At 35.9% G+C, this 26014-nt stretch overlaps 1 protein-coding gene across 5 annotated transcripts in view; it reads left to right on the top strand.

Annotated features, from left to right (window-relative positions):
- Positions 1-26014, top strand: part of ATP2C1 (ATPase secretory pathway Ca2+ transporting 1) — a 167165-nt gene that overhangs the window by 112288 nt on the left and 28863 nt on the right. For all 5 annotated transcript variants that reach the window (XM_039242188.1, XM_039242187.1, XM_039242191.1 and 2 more), the window contains 9 exons: positions 1366-1432; positions 4367-4491; positions 5377-5474; positions 7338-7433; positions 7521-7610; positions 9464-9568; positions 13831-13987; positions 16894-17064; positions 18802-18899. In XM_039242188.1, the coding sequence (XP_039098119.1) occupies positions 1366-1432; positions 4367-4491; positions 5377-5474; positions 7338-7433; positions 7521-7610; positions 9464-9568; positions 13831-13987; positions 16894-17064; positions 18802-18899 (1007 nt within the window). The remainder of the gene's footprint in view (positions 1-1365; positions 1433-4366; positions 4492-5376; positions 5475-7337; positions 7434-7520; positions 7611-9463; positions 9569-13830; positions 13988-16893; positions 17065-18801; positions 18900-26014) is intronic.

The raw sequence follows: 26014 nt of genomic DNA, 5'->3' as shown, positions 1-26014 counted from the left end.
TAATGTTTATTTTTGAGAGAGAGAGGGAGAAAGGGAGGGACAGAGAGAGAGGGAGACAGAGAATCAAAGCAGGATCCAGGCTCTGAGTTGTCAGCACAGATCTCAACACGGGGCTCTCTCACGAATTGTGAGATCATGATCTGAGCTGAAGTTGGATGCTAAGCTGACTAAACCACGCAGGTGTGCCGCCATAATTATACTATTTTGTTTGTATTAATGTAGAATACAATCTTGACGTGGTTATATTTTATTAAACTGTGATGATACTGTATTTTTTCCCATCAAAACCAGTGGTACACTTCTTGCCCCCTTTCTTACAAAGGTCAAATCAAGAGTGTATATATTGTTTGGTTTGTGTTAATTGATTTTTATTTGTAAATGCCATAAAAGTAGTGTTTTTTTGCCCCATTTATTTATTTATTTATTTAAATGTTTTATTTATTTCTGAGAGAGAGAGACACACACACACACATACACACACACAGCCTGAGTAGGGGATGGTCAGAGAGAAAGGGAAACACAGAATTTGAAACAGGCTCCAGGCTCTCAGCTAGCTGTCAACACAGAGCCCGATGTGGGGCTTGAACCCAGGAGCTGTGAGATCATGGCCTGAGCCGAAGTCGGACAGTTAACTGACTGAGCCACCCAGGCACCCCAGTTTTTTTTTTCTTTTTAATTTTAGAGAGAATTTGCACAAGTGGGGGAGAGGGGCAGAGGGAGAGAGTCTTAAGCAGGGTCCACACTTAGTGCAGAGCTGGACACAGGTCTTGATCCTACGACCCTGGAATCATGACCTGAGCTGAAATTGAGTCTGATGCTCAACCAACTGAGCCACCCACGGGCCCCATTAATTTTTAAATGTTATAATGTAATTTCAGATATTTTAAGTAAGATGTATCACTCTTTCAGCCAGGTCCTAAGTATTCCTTTGCAGTACAAACTTTCTGTGTATTGCCTGGATATTTAGTGATGAGAAGTAAAGTTCCAAGGTTTATTTTTGCAAAGCTGATAATAGAGGACCTATGTGTCTGATGCTACCTTCTTTTTTTCCTATTGTGTGAAAATACTGGTAATGTTTTCTTATAATGGTAACTCTTAGATATTATTGCTTTAAGGAGTGAGTGGAGGTAGTGGCAACAGAAGGTTAAATGTGTGTGTGTATGTGCACACGTGTTTGCATATACATTATCTTTAAGCAGCTTTAATTTTAATCTCCCCTGCTTAATGAATTTTTCTAAAATCTTGTAACTGTGATCTGTTATACTTTCCTTTATGTTACGGGAGTTTTTGACTGCCCTCAGCATCCCATTCATACTGATGTGATTTTATATAAAAGGAAGAAATAGCTATTTGAATCTTTTCCAGGTATCATCATGTTGGTTGGCTGGTTACTAGGAAAAGATATCCTGGAAATGTTTACGATTAGTGTAAGGTAAGTTCTAATGATTTGTTTATAAATTGAAGTCTTTTTTCCCTGTCTTATTTCTCTAATAGTTACATATTGAAATGAACTCTAGAAAAATGAAAATCTACATATATAGCAGTGAGAAAACGCACACTAGATGTCTGGAATTATTATTGCATTTAAAACATGTTTATTTAAATTTTTTTGAGAGAGAGTGAGAGAGAAAGCAAGAGTACACATACAAGGCAGAGGCTGAGAGAGAGAGGGAGACAGAGAATCCCAAGCAGGCTCTGCACTGTGCAGACCCTGACGTAGGGCTCAGTCTCACAAAAACTGCACCATCATGACCTGAGCAGAAACCAAGAATCAGATGCTTAACCAATTGAACCACCCAGACACCCCCAATATTGCAGTTTTATATATAAATGGACAGTTAAAGACCACCAAACTGAAAACTAGCAACATGAAAGAGAAAGACCAAAATAATTGAAATTGAATAAACAATCTCAGAGGAAAATGAAAAATTCAAGAAATAGCAGAAATATTAAAACTGGAAAGCATATTTATTTTCAGAGATTTGTAAAGAAACTGCATTTATGATATACAGATTGCTGCAGAAGAGGATTGGAGAAAAACGGTTTTAGGAATTATGATTTTGACTGCTGAAATCAAACATTCACTTAGGGGCTGTAATATAAATTAAAAAGGGCTCCCTAAAAAGAGACTAAAGTGTCCAAAGCAGAAAATGAAATAAACTAACTTGGATGTAAATTTAAAAAATAATAATGATTAAAAAAAATTAAAGAGGCAAAAAAAGTGACAAATAATAATTTAATAAATGCCAATCTAAGTAAAAGGAGTTTCAAAAAGAATTAAGAAATTATGTAAGAAATGATTCATGAATATATTATCTCTCTGAAGCAAGACCTGATATCTTTATAGCTTGTATAGATTCTTTAAATGCCAAATAAGATGAAAAAAAAACCCTCCAAACTAGATACATCATATGACATTAAAGAAAACTAGCAGGTCATCTGTAAAGGGAGGATAATTAGACTGGTATCAAACTTCTTGTTAGCAACTGCAGTTTCCACCATGGGTCTTTTTAGATTCTACTAAATGTTTCATTTCACAAGACTTTCATATGTCATATTTGGTACCTGTGCCCTGAACAGCATGGCAACTTAAGGCATTCCTCTTCTGAGAGTCTGTGCAGTATCATTCTTCTGCATTCTTGTTTTAGGTACAGTTGGAAATAATAATTACAATAATTGCAGTGTTTTAAGACATAGGAAAAATAAGGTCACTAACATCTTAGATTTATAAAAGTGCAACAGACCCATATAATTATTGCAAAATAAAATGTGTTTTAAACTTTTCTAGGGGCACCTGGGTGGCTCAGTCAGTTAAGCATCTGACTTCAGCTCAGGTCATGATCTCCTGGTTCAGGAGTTTGAGTCCTACATCGGGCTCTGTGCTGACAGCTCAGGGCCTGGAGCCTGCTTTGGATTCAGTGTCTCCTCCTTTTCTGCCTCTTCCTTGTTCACACTCTATCTCTTCTCTCAAAGTAAATTTAAAAAACATAAAAATTTTTTAAAATTAAAAATTTCTAACGAAGCTTTTCATAATCCATGTATTCCTTTGCAAATCATTTATAAAGTGACCTAAATACAAAAGGAAAGGTCCACTAGATCAAGATTATAAACTGATGCCTATTTGTCTTGAGATAGTGAGGGTTAATGGAAGCATAAGAAGAGAGGATTCTATTTGAGCATAGAATAGTTCAAAAGAGAGAAGGAAACATTAATGATTGCACATATTTCTTGCCTCTAGTGTACACTGTTTAGCCAGTGGTATTGTGTCATTCATTGGCTTTCACCTTTTAGAATTAACCTGTAAACCTTAATAATGCTTATAGAACAGGATGCTAATGATATCAAGGTAGATCATTCTGAAGAAAAGGTAGGTAATAGAAATTGGGAAGTAGAAGCAGTGGAGAGAACAATGTTAGAATGAAGAACAGGATACATGTCCTTACCTGTAGGGGAATTTGGTGTGGGATAAAAAATAGAGACTTAATTTGATTTTTAAAAAAATTGCAGAGGGAAACAATGAAGTAATTAATTTTTTTGTTATGAGAAAATACACATACCATTAAGTTTACCATTTTAAAATGTACAATTCAGTGGAATTAAATTCATTCATAGTATTGTACAACCACAACCACTTTCAAATGTTGGAACTTCTCAGCACCTGAAAAGAAAACCCTGTGCCCATTGTGTGATCACGCACCATTCTTCCTTCTCTCTTGCCTTTGGCAGCCGCTAAACTGCTTCCTGTCTTTGAATTTGCTTACTGTTAATATTTCATATAAATGGAACCAAAACAATATGTGTCTTTTGTATCTGGTTTCTTTCACTTAGCATAATGTTTTTGAGGTTCATCCATGTTGTAGGATGTATCAGTACTTCATTTTTTTTTAATGGCAAAATACTACTTCCTTGTATGGATATATCACAATTTCCCATTTATCAGTTGATGGACATTTGGGCTATTTACATCTTTTGGTGATTGTAAATAGTGCTGGTATGACCAGTCATGTGTTTCTGTCTGAATACCTGCTACTGTTATCTGTACTTATAGATAACAAAACTAAATTACAGGGGTAGAGTAATAATAGCTCAGGGTAAAACAGGTAACAACTGGTGAGGCCAGAGGTACAAATCTAGGTAATCTGTTGTCACAGCCTACATTCTTCAACCAGTGCACTTAACCTGGCAGTTAGTAGATTATCCAATAAATGGTAATCAACTTTCCCTTCTTCTTGAGGCTACTTTTTGAGTATTGACAGTATTAATTTTGTATTTTTATTAGCCTCAGTATTAAGTCACACCCAATTGAAATGATTGTTGTAGGTACTATTTAATTTATGCTTCAATACTAAGTATGTATCGGTTACAGTTTGGCTGTAGCAGCAATTCCTGAAGGTCTTCCCATTGTGGTCACAGTGACTCTAGCTCTTGGTGTTATGAGAATGGTGAAGAAAAGGGCCATTGTGAAAAAACTGCCTATTGTCGAAACCCTGGGTAAGTATGTGGTAATGTGAGCATACTTATTCAACAGTGTGTGAGTTTACATCAACAGTGAATCATCTTCAGGTTATTACCATTTTTGTCTTAGAGGCTCAAGTAGTGGTATTTGACTGGTGGCAAAGTTAAGTATTGTTTTCACAACCAAAGAAGGTACTTAAAAATGCATATCTTTCAGGACAGGGGGCTTTCAGAGAAATCTTTCTGTATCATAGAATATTCTAATGCTTAAATCATGTAAAAACTCTATTTAACCAATGAAACCTTGGAGTAAAGTTAATAGAATTTATTTTCTTTTGACATCTCAAGGAAGATAATTGATAATTATAGATCCCAGAATGTCATACTTAAGTTGAATTTCTGATAATAACAGTAAGTATACAACAGTTGCTAAGTGTTGCTGTAACAACTTTATGTGCACTATGAAAATTGCAGTAACTTTCTGTATGCTATGAAACTTCTTTTTTAAATTTAGGAATCCAAAAATGTTGAATTTAATTTTTAGTTTGTATTATAGTGCTGAGAAGGCAAAATATCTTAAAATACTGACTGAAAAAATTATATGGGTTTAAATTTAGGTACCCTTAAACTTTCTAGAAATGTTATATAAAGTTATTATATAAAGCTATGTGAGAAGCTTTGTAGAAATTCAACTGCAAATTAATAAGAAAAAGTCAATAATTATCAGTTAATCTACTTTTTCATTTTAATATGAGAAATTTATGGTAAAAGGATAATGAGAAAATGTCTACAATTATCAGTGAGCTTGATTTGTACGAAATTCAGAGCAGCAGGACAGGCTTCAGAGTCTTTGATTTGTTTTCATTGTGAACTTGTTTATTTCTGACTCTCTGGTGACATGTAATGATTTTTATCCTGTAGGCTGCTGTAATGTGATTTGTTCAGATAAAACTGGAACACTGACAAAGAACGAAATGACTGTTACTCACATATTTACTTCAGACGGTCTGCATGCTGAGGTACTCTATAGATTTTCTTTTTTTAACAAAAGTATTTCTTTGTTAAGAAACTAGGTGTGTAGACATTCCTAACAGTTTTAGTGTCTTTGAAAGGGCTATAAATTCATCAGCAGCAGAGCCTTTTCCTTATCCTACCAGTCTCAATCCCACTCCATTTGCACACTCTACACTCTACAGACCAGAAACTTTGAATCATCCTTGGCACCTTTCACTCACCCTTACTAGCCTTTTGTTACCAAACTTTTATCCTTGCTTTGTATGCAGCATGAGGGATCTTTTAGAACCAAATGTTGAGCAAGTCACTCTCTTAATTAAGATGTTTCCATTGTGACTAGGATCCTGAAGTGTGGCCTCTTGAGGCCCTTTGTGTTTTGTTCTTTATTTCCTTCTTCAGCCTTATATGTTCCGCTTCACTTTCTGTGCACCATATACACTGGCTTTATGATCTTTCAGTGTGACAAAATTTCTCCTCCTTCAGGACCTCTGCTACTGTTCTCACCGTGTAGAACAGTCTAATATCTCTTTATCCTTTGCAGTTTGAGCCCTACTTCTTTAGAAAAGCTTTGCTGACCAATCAGAACTGGTCCCATGTTACTTGTTTTCATAGTACTCCATGCCTCTTAGTTTTTAGCCCAGGTAAAATTTGCTGTTCTTCTTTGTACTAGAAGTCGTCATAGAGCAGAACTAAGTTGCCTAACATGGGCCTGCCTCATAGTAGTAAATACTTGTTGAAAGAATAAACGAATAGATGAATTACTTTATTTTAAAAATTATATTTTGGCAGTTTCTTAAGTGCATGCCAGTGTATACGCATTGTTAATTTTGAAGCTAGAGGAGGACAAGTTCCAGTCTTCCCCCAGGCTTGACAGCATTTCTGGCTGATGTGTCCATTGACACTACTGGGGATGGGTACAGTATTTTAAATTGTATTTGTATCCAATTCACTGAGCAAAATCAGTGTTAGACAAATTGGCAAAAGTTGTATTCAGGTTTATTTAATTCCATTTTACAGAGGCTTTAAAATGAGACTTATTTAGGGTATTAGATTTGGTTAAGGACAGCTGATACTCTTGTTGAATGTGCCTTTTCTGGATGACTCAGGGTCATTGGGGTTACATGTGCTTATATGGTTCAGGTATGGAAGGTAGGATATAAGTTTTCCTTTTGTTTTAAGCCTATACTTTGACGTGTCAAGCATTAACCATTTGTTAATGGGTTAACATTCTCTAAAGTGTCTTATTTTTATTTTGAAATTTAACTTTTGTTTGGCTTGGTTTGCTCTAGCCATACAGAATAAGTATCTGGCTTGTTTCTACTTCTGATTTTTAAAACTGACGTGTAATATATTATGTTACAGTAGTTTGTAAGTGCTAGGATAAATCACATAATGTCTTTGAGCCTGCATATTTGCAAAAAGAATTCTGGTTTTTTCTGGGTCTCAGATTTATCACAAGTGTTAGGTGTTGAAATGGATTTGAAATCTTGAAAATTTTAGTATGTTACATAAATGTAATGTTACATAAATTTAAAGTTTACTTATATATGGAGATTTTTGTGGTTTATCTTTTTTTATAGTGTATCATAAGTGGAAACAATATAAGATTATATTAACTATTATACTGCACATTGTTATAATTAATAATTTAATTATTAGTATAGTTATAGGTTTGTCATAGTGAAAATTAGAATATATATTCTTTTAACTATTAAATATACTTTCAGACAAGTACTTTCCTAAATATATATGCTAATAGTATCGTGATGTATAAAATTAAATGAACATAACTCATCATAGTTTTCAGTTTTCATGAGTATTGTCATTGTCTACTGGTTGAATTATTGACCTCACTTTATGTTCCTTAGGTTACTGGTGTTGGCTACAATCCATTTGGGGAAGTGATTGTTGATGGTGATGTAGTTCATGGATTCTATAACCCAGCTGTTAGCAGAATTGTTGAGGTAACTACTTTATTCTCTAAGGAGATGACTTTTCATAATGATTTAGTACACAACGATGGGTTCATAGTTTCCGTGTATTTCTCTTAGGCGGGCTGTGTATGCAATGATGCTGTAATTAGAAACAATACTCTAATGGGGAAGCCAACGGAAGGAGCCTTAATTGCTCTTGCAATGAAGGTATGTGTCCAATCTGTCTTCCACATACATGGTATCACCCTCACAAGAGAATGTGAGGCCGTCAGTTTCAGTATTACTGGTTTTTCAGTGTAGAATGAAGACGACTCATAATGTTTTATTGTTTTCATTGCCTTTTGGGAACTAGTTTTATTCTTCCTGGAACTACAGAGCCACAGCCTTTTCTGTATAGCTTTATGCCTTATGTTCAGGAAACAAACTAATGACCAGTGACTGGATTTCTTCTTATGAAGAATGTTCTTGTTTTCCATAACATTTAAAGTTTTCTGTGAAAAGCTTTAAAAACGTGTGTAATTGCTGAAATACTAACATTCAAATGAGTAAAAGGCAACAATCTTTAAAGTATTTCCATGTAAAGATATTAAGACCATCATGAGAAATCAGCTTTTCTTTTTCCAGTCCTCGCATTTCCTCCATTATCAATTTCTTGGAATGAGTATAGAGTTAGAATTTGTGTTGGGGAAATAGGGTGCCATTCTCTTTGACCCTTTCATCTATCCCAGTTGTTCTCTTCTAAGTCTTACCTTTGATTAAATAAGAAACCTAGAGTTCACTCTGTCACTCCCATAACAAAAATTAAAACTCCTACTTTTAAAAGCAGTCTTAGAAAGCTTTGAAACTTGTATGAAACAGGATACCTCTAAATGAAGTTGTTTGAATTGAGATCCAATATAGAAATGTAGGTTATTATATTTAATAAAATTGATATTTTTAGAATATAGTTTTAACAGAAAGCTACATTTTTTATCATTTGTTCTCTTGTAACTGAAATAGCATCATACAGCTTTTTGAAAGATATTTAAAAGTTGAATCTATTAACAGGTATTTACTGTGTTGTACTTAACCTTATACTCTTAACTTTTAAGAGAGTGTGTGTAAAACCACCTCCTTATTACTGGGGACCTCACATTTTAGGGTAGGGAGTTGACAGTGACATTCTGGGAACAAAAAGAAGGTAAACCAGTATAGTATATAGTTAAGTCTTAGATGTTGAGCCACGTATAAAAGCAATGCACATTCAGACTGGAGCCTTAGGCTTTGAAGGATAGGCAGGATTTGGACAGGTGGTAAGCTAGGGAAACAGCAAGGATAAAAGCGTGGAGAAATAAATAAGCATAGATTGTGTGGTGGCTTATGTATTGGTAACCTGGATGAAAAGAAAGGAGTTTGAGTAACCCACAGGATTGTTAAATAGACTGCACGGTGGGTTTCTGGAGGATCTTTGAAAGCCAGGAAGAAAAGTCCGAATGTATTTCAGTAGATAACAAAGAGAGAACAAAAGCAATAAGCTAGGTTTTTGAGTAGTTTGAATTTGGAGGAAAATGCAGAGGGTACTTGGAAGGAGAACAGCTACATGACACTGATAGTAGTAGAATATCAAGTGTTAGGGTGTAAGGAAGTAGGATGGTAGCAAAAAGAAAGATGGATTTGGATCCCAGGGAAGTAAGGAATTGAATCTGAAGCCTTTGTTGATTACAAAAGTACATACTCAGTATCGGTTGGGTACCTTTATTTTTCAAGTACCCTGCTTCCTTCCAGAGTTTGAGCCAGTAGAGATTTTAATATAGTCAGTGTTGAAGATTTGGTCTACATACTGTCCAGATAACATGCCTTAGATTCTAGGTACACACCCAGGCTTTCATCTTGTTCATGTTTGCTGCCATTCGGGAAAATACAGCATATATGGAAGGAGCATTGCTGTTCTGTCACCATTATTTGAATAATACTCCAGATATCTCTAGCCAGCCTAGCTGTAAGTTGTGACCCTTGTCTCTTGTAAAAGAAAAAAATAGTCACATGTTGGTGAGAATTAACTTTCTTTTTGTGCCATACAGATGGGTCTTGATGGGCTTCAACAGGACTATATCAGAAAAGCTGAATATCCTTTTAGCTCTGAGCAAAAGTGGATGGCTGTTAAGTGTGTACACCGAACACAGCAGGTACCCTTCCATGTAAAGAGTACTTATTAAATCTTGTTGAACATAGATGACTCTGTTGCTTTCATTGTTCCTCTTTAGGTTTAAATAATCATTGTGCATTACAAAGGCCATTTCTTTAAAGTGTGTATAATTCATAGTAACTCAACCTTGTTGCTCTCATGTTACCTTTGATTTCATGCATATGGATACCCAGTTTTGCTGTGTGAGCAAATAGCTTAAAATGAGTTGGAGCCTGGTCTTGGTGTCCTTGAACTTGTGACATCAGATTCTGTCAACATTTTTGTTCTTGATGACTGTATTATAGGTTTCTGCTCTCAGGTGTCAGTCAGTATTCTTTCACTGAAGGAAAGCCTTGTCTTCAGAACAACCAAAACTATATTATTTTATGGAAAAATGGCTACCAAATACGTATAATTTATGTTAGTCGATCCGGCTTACAAACTGGCAAAATGACATGCATGCAGTGATACTTCAAGCTACCACTTTGTTCCTGGGTGCTTTAGAGATGTTTATAAAGTTAGTGTAATACGATTTCTTAGTTCAAAGTATGTCACTCATAGCTGCTATTACCAGTTTGATGCTTAAACTTACCATGTCCTTAAAAAATATGTTATTTTAGTATTTTCTTTATTAGGAATTAATAATTGGTTATGTGATTTCACCTAAGAGCAAATAATCTGAAGCCATTACATCTCTGTAGACAGGAATGAGTGAGAGAATTCCTCACCCATAATAAGTAGGAAACATAATTGATTTTAAAAGAAAGGCCAAGTTGGCCAACGTTAAACTTGTGAATAGGTATCTGCCAGGAACTCTATTCATGAGAAAAAAGATTTGTCTGATCTTTAAAGGAACTTTTATGAACTCCTGGGAAGGGAGACAGGTAAATAAATAAAACTGTAAAAATAAAATGTCTTTAAACCTTATAACATAAAGCTTTCAAAAATTGCATTAGAGTTAAATAATTTTCAGCTGTTGTCCGGGACCACAGGAGGCTCTTGATCATAGCAAGAATACATATATGAGTTTATATGGAAAGTCTTTTTCTTTATGCTTTATGTATAATCAGTACTTTAAGATAATGTAACTCATGTAAATTTAATGATTTAATTTCATAAATTTTGGATCTAACTTCACCAAAGTTGTACTTTAGAAGTTGTACATTGATGTTACAGTTTAAGAAGTGATCTCAGTTATGGGAGTAGGTGATAGGTAGCGGCAGGGCATAAATTTGAAAGATGTGTGATTGTTCTTCTCATATGCCAATCTGAAAAGTTCCTCTTATAAAATAAAACCAGCCAGTGTAACTAACAAAACCCAAACCCTCTGATGTGACTCAAGATCTAGAAGAGGTCAGCCTGGTACAGAATAGCAGACTTACCAATATAAAGATAACTCCAGTTATCTTTAGCTCAATAGTTTGTCTTAAGAGGACTTTCATTTGAGTATGTCAGTATACATTTATTTATATTCTTTCCCTGGAACCTGTCAAGATGATAACCAATGAGTAAAGGATGTAAAAAGAAAGTATGGAAAAGACTCAGTATGATAGGTATCTTTGAAGGTGGGGATTGATGCATAAGGTTAAAAACAAGAGAGAAGTTTGAAATTCTGAGAGAGGAACCAGTAAAAATCCCCCAAGAATGTTTTCTGTTTCATGAAGCCCAACTATTAGCCCTTCTTTACCCCAGTAGAATGTCAGAAATCCCATCTTGGGACAGGAGTGGAGGGCAGAATTAAGGCTTACAACTGAAAATGGAGTGATTAAGGACAAGTCATTGTCCTAAAGGGCAAGCCTCTAGGCCCTAACTCCACTTTCTTAGAATGCCTGTAGGGAGGTATCTTCCTACCCTCACTCGCTGAGGCAGAAAGTTGAAGAGTTGTAGGGAAGCTGACTGGTCCCAGGGAGATCCCAGTGATCCAGAGTATTCTTACCTAAGCTCTTTGTTCACTGGTAGAGCTTACTGACTCTTGGTGGTCATCTCATCACCCTACAGCGAGGGCCATCAATTGATAAACCTTATCAGTGCCTATGGAGCTTCTAGACCTTTAATTTCTTGAGTTTTAAAGTAAATGGACAGTTAACGATTGCTAAATATATGTCTTCAGTATGAAAGACACAGACCAAACCAAAAGGGAAAGGGTTCTCAGCAAAACAAAGATAATGCTGGATGCTGAAGAAGATTTCCAAAGACCCTAGAAAATGACAACAAAATATACCTTTAAATAGAATGTTTTGAAAATAAAGTCTATCAGAAAGTGGTACAAAAAGTCAAAGAGGTGCTTAATATAAATAATAATAATAATATAAATAAAGATAAGGTATAAAAATCAGAAAATAAATAAGAAAGCCAACATAGTGGTAATAGAGAACAGAAAATGGGAAGATTTTATCAAATAACACCAAATATTTTCCAGAGGAAGGACCTCAGCTTCCAGAATAAAATTACTCACCAGCTGCTCAGCACAATGAGTTACACTAAACAAGAGTGGGGTGAAGGGATAAACACAACAATGCCCATAATGAAGAAATTTGAGGACACTTCAGGAGAATTCTAAAGCTTCCATTGGTTTTGGGGACCAGAGAGGAGGAAAGGGAGAGAATATCTATAAAGGTTTAGGAATTAAAGTAGCTTCTTTAGACTTTTCAAAGGTAACATTGGACTCTGGAGGCTAGAAGATAATAGAGGAATGTCTTCAAATTGAGAGGAAATATATTCTCAACTGAACTTAAAAAATGTGGTGATGGGATAAAAATGTTTTCAGATATTCCAAGTCTCAAAAGGTATATCCCACATACCTTTTCTTAGATACTTACAGATATGTTATTTCAAGAGAAAACACTTAACTAAGGAAAATGAAGACCTAGAACCCAGTGAGGTGTTACCAGAAGGGTACAAAGAATCCCCATGACAGAAGAAAAGGGAAGTTCCTGCATCCCAGTTATGTGGCAGGCCTAGAAATTGGCCATCTCAAACTAGAAAGGAAAGGAGAACAATATCCAAGGAGGAGGTCTTCAGTAATAATGTGGAAGGAATAGTTTACCTGCTTTTTAATCATATGAAAAATATCATTGAGAAGGGCTTTGTATTGCATGGAAGAGTTTGGGAATAATAATAGGTATAAATAAAACTAAGCAAATAGAAGGAAGCTATTAACTTTTTAAAAGAAAGTTAATTAAATAGGAAAAGAAAAATATTTGCTTTAATGGAAACAGCATCATACCTTCCTGTTGCCTCCTTACCTCCTAATACCTGCTCAGGAATTACTTGGGAACCCAGGCAGATGGGAGCTCAGTCTCAGTGTGAGCACACACTGTCACTGTCCTAGCAGGGCCAGAGGAATGGCACGTTGTTTCCATTTGCCAGTGATTCCATACTGTTCATGTTTATTGGTCAAAGCAAGTCACGTCTGACTTCATGGTGGGAGAGAAGTGCAGAGAAATACATTCCTGTCATGTGCTTGCAAGAAGTGGGTGTTTGTGAACTGTTTTAGTTCTTTTCCGTGGCTCAGCAGTGGGAAACCCTAAAGTAAACAGAATACTGGCAACGTTGGCTTTAACTATATTGTAACAGTGGGGAGAGGAGGAATAGATAGTAGGGTGACCAAACTGTCACCTGTCACAGTGGACAGTGTATAAAATTGATCAGCGAAAAAGTGGCAGTGTAAATGTATTTAAGAACATGGAGTTAAGTATGAAGGAACACAGCTAAAAGAGTTAAAATTGGTTTGTCTCTGTGGAGTGGGACTAAAGGTGAGAAAGTTTGGGCAGGTGACTATAGTTTTTCATTATAAGCTTTTGTGTAATTCTTTGCTAGGGTAAAAAGTAAAAGGTTCTGATAATACCCATAATTACAAGGTAGTTGTGAGAATTAAATGGGATCACATACATATGTGCATATAATAGCAGCTGATGGAAAGTCTTAACTGCTGCTTGTGGGCTGATGATAGATCCCTTTCCGTTTCTTGTTAGGTTTGTAAGGCCCTCTGGAAATCTCACAGGGTGCCTAATCTTAGGGTAGCATTGCCTTCAGTGTGTGGAGGTGAGGGTGGGTGGGGAGTAGATGCTATTTTCTCTGGAGGGTAAAGAAACCTTCCACATATGAACTTTTAATCTTCAGAGTTCAAGTGCCACTCAAAGCCTTAGACTTGAGTAACTTTCCTGGGGATTATGAGAAATGCATGCCATGTATTGACTCCAATGGCAGATATGTACAAGTTGAAATTAACTTGAATTTAGTTGCGGTGTTTTTTCTTCTTAGGATGGACCAGAGATTTGTTTTATGAAGGGAGCTTATGAACAGGTCATTAAGTATTGTACTACATACTACAGCAAAGGGCAGATGTTGGCACTTACCCAGCAGCAAAGAGATCTGTACCAACAGGAGAAAGCACGAATGGGCTCTGCAGGGCTCAGAGGTAAGGCTATTTAACATAGTTCCTTAGGGTGGAAAAGTAACTTATTTTATTTTATTTTACTTTATTTTAAAGTAGATATACAATGTTATGTTTCATATGTACAACATGTTGATTTGACAAGTCTATACATTGTGCTCTGCTCACCACAATAAGTATGGTTACTATTTCTCACCATGTAACGTTATTACAGTGTTATTGACTATATTCCCTCTGCAGTACTTTTCATCCTCATGACTTTTTTATTTTATAAATGAAAGTTTGTGCCCATTCTACTATTTGACCCATTCCCATCCCCTACCCCCTACCCCAGTGAAACCTTCTTTTAATTGTAGATGACTTTATGCTTCCAATCTGAGCTGTCCAGTTCTATTCCAGGGTTTATAGAACTCTGTGCTTTCTGAAGTTTTAGGGTTTAGTTGGCTATTTGGCCCCCAAAACTTGGGATGTTGGGAATGTAGCAAAATGTGAAATTTCTAATTCTTACAGACCTGCAGTGGTCTCTGAGTAGGTGATGGAAATTTTAGTTTTGACAAACTTGTCTTGTGAGAAGAGAAATGGAGGAAGATAAAGTGATATTACTCCCTTCTTATTTTGTCATTTTAACTGTCTTATTTATTACTGTATACTAAAATATTTTACTAAATATTAAAGTTTTAAGTCTCTGATTTGTCCTTTAAACTCTGGTGATTGTTACTTATTCCTCTTCTGCTGACCTTCTTCCCTTGCTGTTCACCAGAGAGGTAAAGAAGTGCCCAGATTCTGCTTTATGTCCACGTTGCTGACTGAACAGTGATGGGGAAAGAGGGTCTGCTATGCACACACATACATTAGGTCATTTCTCCTAGGGACAGCATGCGTAGGATTGAAGAGTCAGGGCTCGGGGCCATACCTGGTTTTCACCTTCTCAATAGTCTTCTGCCTTGTAGTGTCTTTCAAGGAAATTGGAAGAGTGGGCCTCCTTAGTCTTACTGTTTTTACAAAATAGAAGTCAAGTGTAATCCTGGGAGGAGGAAGCAACTTAATGTAAAAAATATTCCTCTTATTCATGGCTCACTTAAGCAAGGGCTCTCTGGGGGTATAAAACATTTGGATAGGTCTACAGGATGTCTGCTCTTAAAATAAGCTAGGTTTAGAAAGGTATTCTTGTGGCTTTGAAGGCAGAGTTTTGTTACTGTTAGCAAGAGGGTCCAAAGTTGTCTTGGATTTAGGGACCCTAAAGAAGTTTCAGAGGTTTCACATGTTTTTATTTTGACTCTTTTCATCTGAAGGATTATGGAGGTTTGTGTTTGTATATGTGTGGTTTGGTGTTGTAACATTGTGAAATAGATCAGAGTTGGCAGAGGAGAAAAATCTCTGTTTCACAGGGCTTTAGGAAACATTCTGGTCATTTGTCTCTTCCTTCGTGTCTTTTCCTGTGCTTAAGCTACACTTTCCTCCTTTCTCTGAAATTACCGTAAGGGGAATAGAAAGATTTCAAATTTAACTTGATGTATACTTAGGTTACATCTTATAAAAGTTAAGTTTCTTAAGTACATGTGGTTCTTAATTTTGAAATTAGAGTCTGTTTTGTTTTTATGTTTTAGTCGGGGCCCCTGCACATAAAAAATTGTCTACCTATTCTTGTCCTAAACAGCAGCAGTAGATCTTCATTTGTGTTAAGGAAGCAAACAAGTAAATACAGGATATTAACATTAGGTGGTAATATTTAATACCACCCTTCCACTGAGAGTGCCAGGAGCTGATCTCTCTTTCTTAGGGTTTGCTGACACATGAATTGGTACTTACTGTCCCTGTCTGTTGTCATCTGCCTCTGTTCCAACACCAGGGACTGTCAGGAGGCTCATTGTCTCCAGGGTGAAAGCCTTTGGGGTTCACATCTCCCTAAATAGTTAGGTATATGACTCTTGACATCGGAAAAATAGAAGTCATTTTCCTCTAACCTTGGTTTTCCAAATATATCTAATCCTTTAAACCTTCTGCTTAAATAAGAATGGATACTGTCTGTGATCTTGGTTATAACTTTTCAATTTCCCCATGAGATACATATGTTTAACTAGTGTGCTTTTTTGTGTTTTTTTTCTCTGTAAATTGTTCAGTCTAATAATATTCCAGATGGAGACACATCCCTTTGGCTCCTAAGGTAGTTACCAGAAGTTCCAGAATTCTGAGAATAAGCTAAATGATCTTTGGAAATTAATAGTAGTTTGTAGTTGGGGACATCTTAAGTGCCCCAGGATGACCCAAATAATGATATGGTGGTGTTATTTAGATATTCTTAGAGAATGTTACAAATAAGAAACACCTATCAATGTTATGAAAAGAGTGGGAGAAATCAAACTAGTGTTATTAGTGGTTTTACAGTCACTTTACAGATTAAATTAACCTCCTAAGATTTGTCATGTATGAAATTGTTACATGTTATATATAATTAATTAATAAGTCTTCCCTCCAAGTTCTTCAGTAGTTCTGGAGAACTATAAAATGGGAAGATGAAGATACATCAGTTGCAACTCCCTTCTGAGGTTTCTGTTTAAAACTGATTTTCAAAGCTCAACGAACCCATAGATTCTCCAAATAACTAATTATATTTTCTAAAGATTTAATAGTTGATATTTAGAGGAGCTACATGTAGTCACTTTATAACAACATTTGTTTTCACTTCTTACTTGCCATCTCTACTAAACAAGTCTTGAGTCTGATTTCTTTTAATTTTTAATAGCTTAAAGCAACCCCATTATCTAGAACCATTGAACTAATATTTTAAAATGTAATAATTTGGTTATTTAATGATTATATAATAACTACTATGAGATTACAGTCTTAAGTGATTTTTCTCTAGCTTTTGTCAAGTAAATTGTAATCCTCTGGACTCACATTTCCTTTTTTGGATTTTATTATTTCCCAAGTTCTTGCTTTAGCTTCTGGTCCAGAACTGGGACAGCTGACATTTCTTGGCCTGGTGGGAATCATTGATCCTCCCAGAACTGGTGTGAAAGAAGCTGTCACAACACTCATTGCCTCAGGAGTGTCGATAAAAATGATTACTGGAGATTCACAGGAGACTGCAGTTGCAATCGGTATAACAAGGCTGCTTCCTTTTCTTTTTTAAATAGTTTTTCTGAAATTAACTGCAGTGCACATAGCTTTGTGAGCCATTAGATATGAAGCATGTACCTGTAATATTGATATTATACAATTAAAATGCAATCTTTTATTTGCTCATATTCTATATAAAATTGTGGGCAAAACTTTATTTTAGGTTAAAAAATAATGCTATTAATTGAAAATACATAGCTAAACTGTTAGGAAATCACACATGTATTTTATTCACAAAAGAATAGTTGATTATTTTTAATCTTATAGTTCACTGTGTTGTGGATAAAAGCAGTGGATTATGCACATGAAAGGAAACATGAAATTTAGTTTTCCCTTTCAACTTGAGGATAATTTTCAAGCAGACTTTGATGTGTACCTAATTTGAAAGAAAATAGCTTGTGTTTATATTTCTGTTAATTACATCATGTATATGCTTATGTTGTTTGCATGCCATTTTAGATTATCTTAAGAAGTAATAAGAGTAAAAAAAAGGACACTGAAAGTTAATCTTCTGCAGTTTGTAAACTATAATTCATACTGATAAATTTAATCAGGTTGCTAAGTCCATTAATTCTGATTTTATTAATATGACGAGAGCCTAGTATAGGATTTTCATACTTTATGCTATCTAAGAAGAATATGTCACCAGAAACATAACATTGTAGGGAACGTTATACCTAGAAAAACTTAACATTAATTCGTTTATATATAACTACATGATTATCACGAACCCACCACTATTTTGTCTGGCTTTGGATACTTAAAATGCATTCAGATCTATATTAAAATTGAGCTGCCAGGGCTCTTGGGTGGTTCAGTTGGTTAAACATCTGCCTCTTGACTTTGGCCCTGGTCATGATCTCAATCTCAGAGTTCATGAGTTCAAGCCCCTCATCCGGCTCTACATTGACAGCATGGAACTTCCTTGGGATTCATTCACTCTCTCTCTCTCAAAATGAATAAATGAACTTAAAAAAATTTTAAAAAATTGAGTTGCTAAGCAAAACCTATTGGCATTGTTTCAGTTCTTAAGTATGGTAAGTTAAATAGTGAAAATTCTTTATTAAATATAAACAAAAATAAAATAAACAGAAAACCTTAATTCATATAGGTTTGCCTTACTAGTAATTTGTCTTATGATCCCTTGATATAAAGACATTTTATACCTAAAAAGAGAATGGATAACAAGTCATATTAAGTGAGCATTATGTTGAATAGCCTAGCAAGCAAAGCTGATTTTTTGTTTTGTTTTTTATTTTAGAGAGAGAGAGCACACAAGAGCGTAAGTGGAGGAAGAAGGGCAGAGGGAGAGAAAATCGCAAGCAGGCTCCATGCTGAGCATGGAGCCAGACACAAGCTTGACTCCATGGCCCTGGGACCACGACCTGAGCTAAAATCAAGAGTTGGATGCTTATGGCGCCTGGGTGGCTCAGTCGGTTAAGCGTCTGATTTCAGCTCAGGTCATGATCTCATGGTTCATGGGTTCGAGCCTCATGTCGAGCTCTGTGTTGACAGCTCAGAGCCTGGAGCCTGTTTCAGATTCTGTGTCTCCCTCTCTCTCTGACCCTTCCCCACTTGTGCACTGTCTCTCTGTGTTTCAAAAATAAATAAACTATAAAAAAAAAAAAAAGAGTTGGATGCTCAACTGACTGAGCCACCCAGGGGCCCCAATCAAAACTAATGTGTCCAATTATGTTTTCTCTCCCATTTTACTTTAGCCAGTCGTCTAGGATTGTATTCCAAAACTTCCCAGTCAGTCTCAGGAGAAGAAATAGATGCAATGGATGTCCAGCAGCTTTCACAAATAGTACCAAAGGTAGGCCACCTTTTAGGTGGAAAAACCATATTCTAAGTGTTAATGTTTCTACTGTTTGGGAACAGTGGAGACAGGACCACCAAATTTATTGAAACACATCCTGAAATTAAATCTTATTATTGAAGTCAGCTTTATCATTGAGAATATTTATGATGTATTGAGAGTATTTATGATCATTATGAGTACCAGCACACATTTGTTAACTAGCAGGAACTAGCTTTCTTCTGAGTAAGTACTATGAAAGTTAAGTGGCTGTATTGTATGTAAAAAGTACAGAGTTGAGAGAGACCATTACTTTGTATTTCTTACCCTTTTGATTTAATTGTAGAATGAGTATTTAATGCTTTTTTAAAAAATGAGGTATCATTTACATGTAGTAGAATTTCCCCTTTTTAACGTACAGTTCTAAGTTTTGAGAAATGCAAATGCATGCATCTTGCAATCAGCCACAATCAAGATATAGAACAGTTCCATTATACCTCCAAATTCTCTTGTGCCTTTTTATAGTCAACTCCTCTCTCTACTTTTAGCACTTGGCAACCACTGATTTGTTTTCTGTTCATATAGTTTTGCCTTTTCCAGAATAGTCTAAAAATAGAATCCTATAGTATGAGGCTTTGAATCTCTTCTTCCATTTAGCATAATGCTTTGAGATTTATCCATGCTGGTTGTATGTATTACTAGTTTGTTCTTCTTTTAATTGCTGAGTAGTATTCCAGTGTTTGAGGAAGTGTTACTTGTTCACTGGTTTAAAGACATTTGTATTATTTCCAGTTTTTGTTGATTATGAATAAAACTACTATAAACATTTGTGTTTAGAGCTTTGTATGAAAATAAATGTTCATTTCTCATGGATAAATACCTAAGAGTTGTTGCTGGGTCACGTGGTTAATATATGCTTAACCTTGTAAGAAACTGCAAAGTTGTTTTTAAGGTGGCTTTCTTATTTTGCATTCCCACTAGCAATGTTTTCTAGTTCTGATCGCTCTGCATCCTCTCCAGTACATGGGATTGTTAGTTCCCCCGCACCCCATTCTGATAGGTTTATAGTAGTATCTTCTTGTTGTTTTAATTTGCATTTCCCTCACAATTAATGATGTTGAGTATCTTTTCATGTGCTTATTTGCCATTATATCCCTTGTTTAGTGAAGTGCCTGCTTTGCTTATTTTTTAAAAATTGTGACTGTTTTCTTACTGAATTTGAGAGTTATTTATATATTATAGATACAAGTCCTTTATCAGATTTGACTTGAAATATTTTTTCCTAGTCTGTGGCTTATTTTTTTTTTTTTATTCTTTTAACACTCTCAGAGAGCAGAGGTTTCAAACTGTGATGAAGTCTAGTTTATCTTATTTTTCTTTTATGGATCATGATTTTGATGTCTTCTCTAAGAATACTCTGCCTAACCCAATGTCACAAAAATTTTATTTTACCTATATTATCTTCCAAAAGTCTTACATTTTTAGATTTTACACTAATGTCTGTGATCCATTTTGAATTTTTGTGGATGTTGTGAGAAATGGGTTAAGGTTCAATTTTTTGCAGATGGATGTTCAGTTGTTCAGCACCATTTGTTGAAAAGACTGTCTTTTTTTCTTTTAGTTTAAATAAATTGGGGGAAAAGACTGCTTTTTTTCTTTGAAATGTCTTTTTAATGTTGAGTGTAATGCTTTTCTAACAAAGTGTTTATAGGAAAAGTATCTCCTCTTCTATAACACAGTAACTTCTTCAGAGCCTTCAAGTGTATGATTATTTTATTATCTTAGGATGCTTTCTAGGGGACTTCAAAGCCTGATTTGTGGGCACACAAGTCCTGTAGGAAGGACCCCATAAGAGATGGGCGGTAGATTTCCTGTTCTCGTGGTTATTCAACCTATTTATGCACATATATTTATGTATCCTTGAAAATAAGTGCTTAGCATCTGAAATTTATTTTGTTAGTCATATTCTACTTATTTGTTGTCAGTAATAAAATGTGCTACCTTCTTATTTTACACTCAGAACTGCAAGTTATATATTTAGAGCACTGAATTTTCTTCAGTTACGTCCACATCTTAAAGCTTTTTATAATACAGTTTTCTGATTAGAAAATTTATTTATTAGTAGTATATGTTTATTATAGAAAAACTGTAAACCTAGAAAAGAGCCAAAATGGAAACTACCTGTAAAACAGTCCAGATATTCAAAGCTTGTGCAGAGCATCCAAAATAATAAAATAAGTTAACCCAGGTCTTTTTTTTTAAATGTTCATTTAATTTGAGAGAGAGAGAGAGAGACAGACAGACAGACAGGGAACAAGCAGGGGAGAGGCAGAGAGAGAGGGAGACACAGAATCTGAAGCAGGCTCAGGTTCTGAGCTATCAGCACAGAGCCTGACGCAGGGCTCAAACTCACAGACTGAGAGATCATGACCTGAGCTGAAGTTGGCCACTTTAACCAACTGAGCCACTCAGAGACCCCAACCCATGTGTTTTAACAAAACCTGGTTGGAACTTTATAGTGTTAATAAATGTGAACATCCATTAACATCAGCATTTCTGCAAATGTTAGTTATTATAAAACATGTTTTTAATGAATCCCCAATATTTTGCTTGGGTATATTGTGTGTGTATAAACACATAGCAAATACATAGCTATATAATCATTCTTTTGTTGAAATTTTAACTTCCATTTATTTTTTGTTAGTGTAAATAATGCCTCAAGGATAATAAGAGTAAGCAACCATTAACCATGTACCAGGCAATGCATATATTATGTACATTATCTATTTACTTCTACTAGCCATCTTATAAGAGGTGGGCAGACCCATTTTTTCAGATGAGGAAACTGAGGCCCAGAGAATTTGGGATACTAATCTGAAATTTCGGAGCTGATGAGCAGTAGCAGTGGCATTGGGACTGGGGAGCCCAGGTCTGTGTGACTTCTGACTTTGTTATCTGTTGCTTACTGATTCATTGAACATTATTGTACATGACTTTGTGCCTATCTCTGATTATTTCTGTAGAATAAATTTCTACATGTGAAAAGTTTGGACCAGTGACCAACACATTTATAAAATGCATATTGATGAATTGTCTTCTGAAAAGGTTTAGCTTATATTTCCACAAACTGTGCTGCTTAGAGTAGCATTAAGTCCCTAGGTTAGATTTTTAGATATAGTAACTGGTAGAAATGCACTATTTTACTCCTTTGTTTTCTCTTTCTCAAGCTCTAGTCAAGCTCCAGTCACTTTGAATGCTGTTTTCAGAGCATCTGGGAGCATTGTGTGCATTTGCTTTATTTCGCATTTAGTGAGGAAGCTGTTTCCATATTTGAACAGGACTTTGTGTGTTTGTGTCCTTTCCTGATAGTTTCTTCCTGACATTTATTTCTGAAAGAATAAATTCTGTATTAGGTTACCTGGGGGTATTGAGACAGAGTGTACATTAGTAAATATATGTGAAATCTGCAGTTAATTAAACATTTTCCCAACAGACTTTTGTTCAACCTTTCCCTCCAAATCTATTCCCAGAGATGGTGACAAGTAGTGAAATTGACAGATTTGAAGTTTCATTTTATTTGCTTTCTTGGTTTACTCTCTGGGCTCTCTGATAAAAATGCTAATGAACTCTGGAAACCAACGTAAAGGTACTTAGAGAAGGAAGAGGCAAATTGCAAATTAAAAATTACACCATCAGCCTGGGCAAATTACATCTTTTCAAGATAAGAGTTTTTGTGCATTAATTATGGCAGATACCCTGATGCTATTCCAAAGAGACTAAAACAATATAAAACCCAAGCTTTGTGAGAAGCTTATTGAATTGTTTAAAGTCGTCCTACTCTAAGGAGGAATTCCATAAATAACAGCACTTCCTTCCAGGTATTGCTTTTGAATACCTAAATCTTTTCTTTAAATATTATTAATGAATTGTTTTAGCTCTTTGAGCTTAAGTGGACTGCCCTTATCCTATAACTTTGTTTTCTTCCCCACTTCATAGTATGTTTATGGAACTCTCTTACAGCCAACGTGTATATTTGGTCTAATGCTTTACTTCATACCAGTTTGAATGGCTTTCTTTTATTAGTGTTAAAAGCAAAAAACTTCTGAATTGACAGCTTACTGAGATTTTCCCACATGTACTAAATTATATTAATTCTGTTCCTTATTAAAATGTTTTTTTAGCTTTCTCTTTCCATAATTCAGCCTCATATTTCAGATCTAACATTGCTCTGTCCTTTTGACCTAGAGCCAATTAAAGAATAGTTTGGAAACTCAATTTTGTTGAATTGTTTATAAAGTCCATCTGGAGTTCTCAATGTTTTTGTTTATGATTTCTTCTAGTGTGTTCTATATTTCTCATTGATAGAAGTGGACATCCTCTTCTGTTCTTTCTTTTCAGTAGCAGAACGTCATTTGTATTACTACCAAACCTATTACCCAAATTCCTTTAATAGAACCCCAGTCTGTGTGCTGTTTGATTTTTTGATAGGTTGTAAATATTTTATTTCAGTCACCTGTTTTGTTTTCTTAAGTTCATCGGGTATCTTTATATCGTTCCTGCCAGTAAACTTTGGCAGGTTATTCTTTTTTTTTTTTTACACAAATAGTTTATTGTCAAGTTGGTTTCCATATAACACCCAGTGCTCATCCCCACAAGTGCCCTCCTCCATGCCCATCTCCCTCCTCCCCCCCCACAACCATCAGTCCTCAGTTTGTTGTCAGCATTCAAGAATCTCTCATGGTTTGCCTCTCTCCCTCTCCCCCACTATTTTCCCCCTTCTTCTCTCCCTTGGTCCTCTGTTAAGCTCCTCCCAATCCTCCTATACGTGCAAACATAGGATATTTGTCCTTTTATGCCTCACTTATTTTGCTCAGCATAACACCCTCAAGGTCCATCCATGTTGCTACACATGGCCAGATTTCATTGTTTCTCATTGCCATGTAGTATTCCATCGTATAGATTAACCACATCTTCTTGATCCATTCGTCCGTTGATGGACACGCAGGCTCTTTCCATGTTTTGGCTGTTGTTGAGAGTGCTGCTATGAACATTGGGGTCCATGTGCTCCTATGCATCAGCATTTCTATATCCCTTGGGTAAATTCCTAGCAGTGCTATATCTGGGTCATAGGGGACTTCTATTGTTAATTTTTTGAGGAACCTCTACACTGTTTTCCAGAGGGGCTGCACCAGTTTACATTCCCACCAACAGTGTAGGAGGGTGCCCGTTTCTCCACATCCTCGCCAGCATCTAGAGTTCTCTGATTTGCTCATTTTAGCCACTCTGACTGGCGTGAGGTGGTATCTCAGTGTGGTTTTGATTTGTATTTCCCTGATGAGGAGGGATGCTGAGCATCGTTTCATGTGTCTGTTGGCCATCTGGATGTCCTCTTTGGAGAAGTGTCTGTTCATGTCTTCTGCCCATTTCTTCACTGGGTTGTTTGTTTTTCGGGCGTGTAGTTTGGTGAGTTCCTTATAGATTCTGGATATTAACCCTTTATCTGATATGTCATTTGCAACTATCTTTTCCCATTCCGTTGGTTGCCTATTAATTTTCTGGGTTGTTTCCTTGGCTGTGCAGAAGCTTTTAATCTTGATGAGGTCCCAACAGTTTATTTTTGCTCTTGATTCCCTTGCTTTTGGGGATGTGTCAAGTAAGAAGTTGCTGCGGTGGAGGTCAAGGAGGTTGTTTCCTGCTTTCTCCTCTAGGGTGTTGATAGTTTCCTGTCTCACGTTCAGGTCCTTTATCCATTTTGAGTTGATTTTTGTGCATGGTGTGAGAAAATGATCTAGTTTCATTCTTCTGCATGTTGCTGTCCAGTTCTCCCAACACCATCTGTTAAAAAGGCTGTCTTTTTTCCATTGGATATTCTTTCCTGCTTTGTCAAAGATCAGTTGGCTGTATACTTTTGGGTCCACTTCTGAGTTCTCAATTCTGTTCCATTGGTCTATGTGTCTGTTTTTGTGCCAATACCATACTGTCTTGAGGATGACAGCTTTGTAGTAGAGGCTGAAGTCTGGGATGGTGATACCTCCCGTTTTGGTTTTATTTTTCAGTATTACTTTGGCTATTCGGGGTCTTTTGTGGTTCCATACAAATTTTTGGATAGTTTGTTCTAGTTTTGAGAAGTATGCTGGTGCAATTTTGATTGGAATTGCATTGAATGTGTAGAGTGCTTTGGGTAGTAATGACATCTTAACTATATTTATTCTTCCTATCTATGAGCATGGAATGTTTTTCCATTTCTTTGTATCTTCTTCAATTTCCTTCATAAGTTTTCTATAGTTTTCATCATACAGATCTCTTGTATCCTTGGTTAGGTTTATTCCTAGGTATTTTATGTTTTTTTGTGCAATTGTAAATGGGATCAGTTTCTTGATTTCTCTTGCTTCCTTATTGGTGTATAAAAATGCAGCCGATTTCTGTACATTGATTTTGTACCCTGCAACTTGGCTGAATTCTTGGATCAGTTCTAGTAGGCTTCTGGTGGAGTCTGTCAGGTTTTCTATGTAGAGTATCATGTCGTCTCGGCAGGTTATTTTAATGCCAGGAATATTTTTCATTAATTTCTCCTTTCATATTCTCCTGTATTCTTATTAACTTCCTTTTCTTTCCTAGCACCGTTGTCTGTTAATGTTGATCAAAAGAACTGTGAGTGATGGGGCTCTTGGGTGGCTCAGCTGGTTAAGCATCCAATTCTTGATTTCTGCTCAGGTCATGATCTCATGGTTGTGAGATTGAACCTGCATTGGGCTCTGCACTGAACGTGGAGCCTGCTTGGGATTCTTTGATTCCTTTTCTTTCTTCTCTCTCTGCCCCTCTCCTGCTTGCTCTCTCCTTCAAACAAGTAAGTAAACATTAAAAAAAAAAAAAAAAGAACTATGAGTGCTAACCCAAATATGGTACTGCAAAGAAGGACCCATGAGAAGAGAAGAGGAAAAAAGAAACACAGAGATTTCCCCCCTCTTTTTGATGATTTTCACCTTTTTTTCTCATATAATTCCTTAAGCCTGTTCCTTTTCAAACAAAGTTCTACTTCTTTTCTGCTGTCCTTTTACCATCCTGTCCTCATCCAATCTTTCTCCCTCTTGCTTCCAAAGTACACAGTTTTATTGTGTGCTTTTACATTTAGT

This window comes from Hyaena hyaena, unplaced genomic scaffold (genome assembly GCF_003009895.1).
Source record: "Hyaena hyaena isolate Hyena2069 unplaced genomic scaffold, ASM300989v1 scaffold_210, whole genome shotgun sequence".
In the NCBI taxonomy this organism is placed as follows: domain Eukaryota; kingdom Metazoa; phylum Chordata; class Mammalia; order Carnivora; family Hyaenidae; genus Hyaena; species Hyaena hyaena.
The sequence above is the reverse complement of the archived record's forward strand: the minus strand, read 5'-3'. Positions and strand labels throughout refer to the sequence as shown.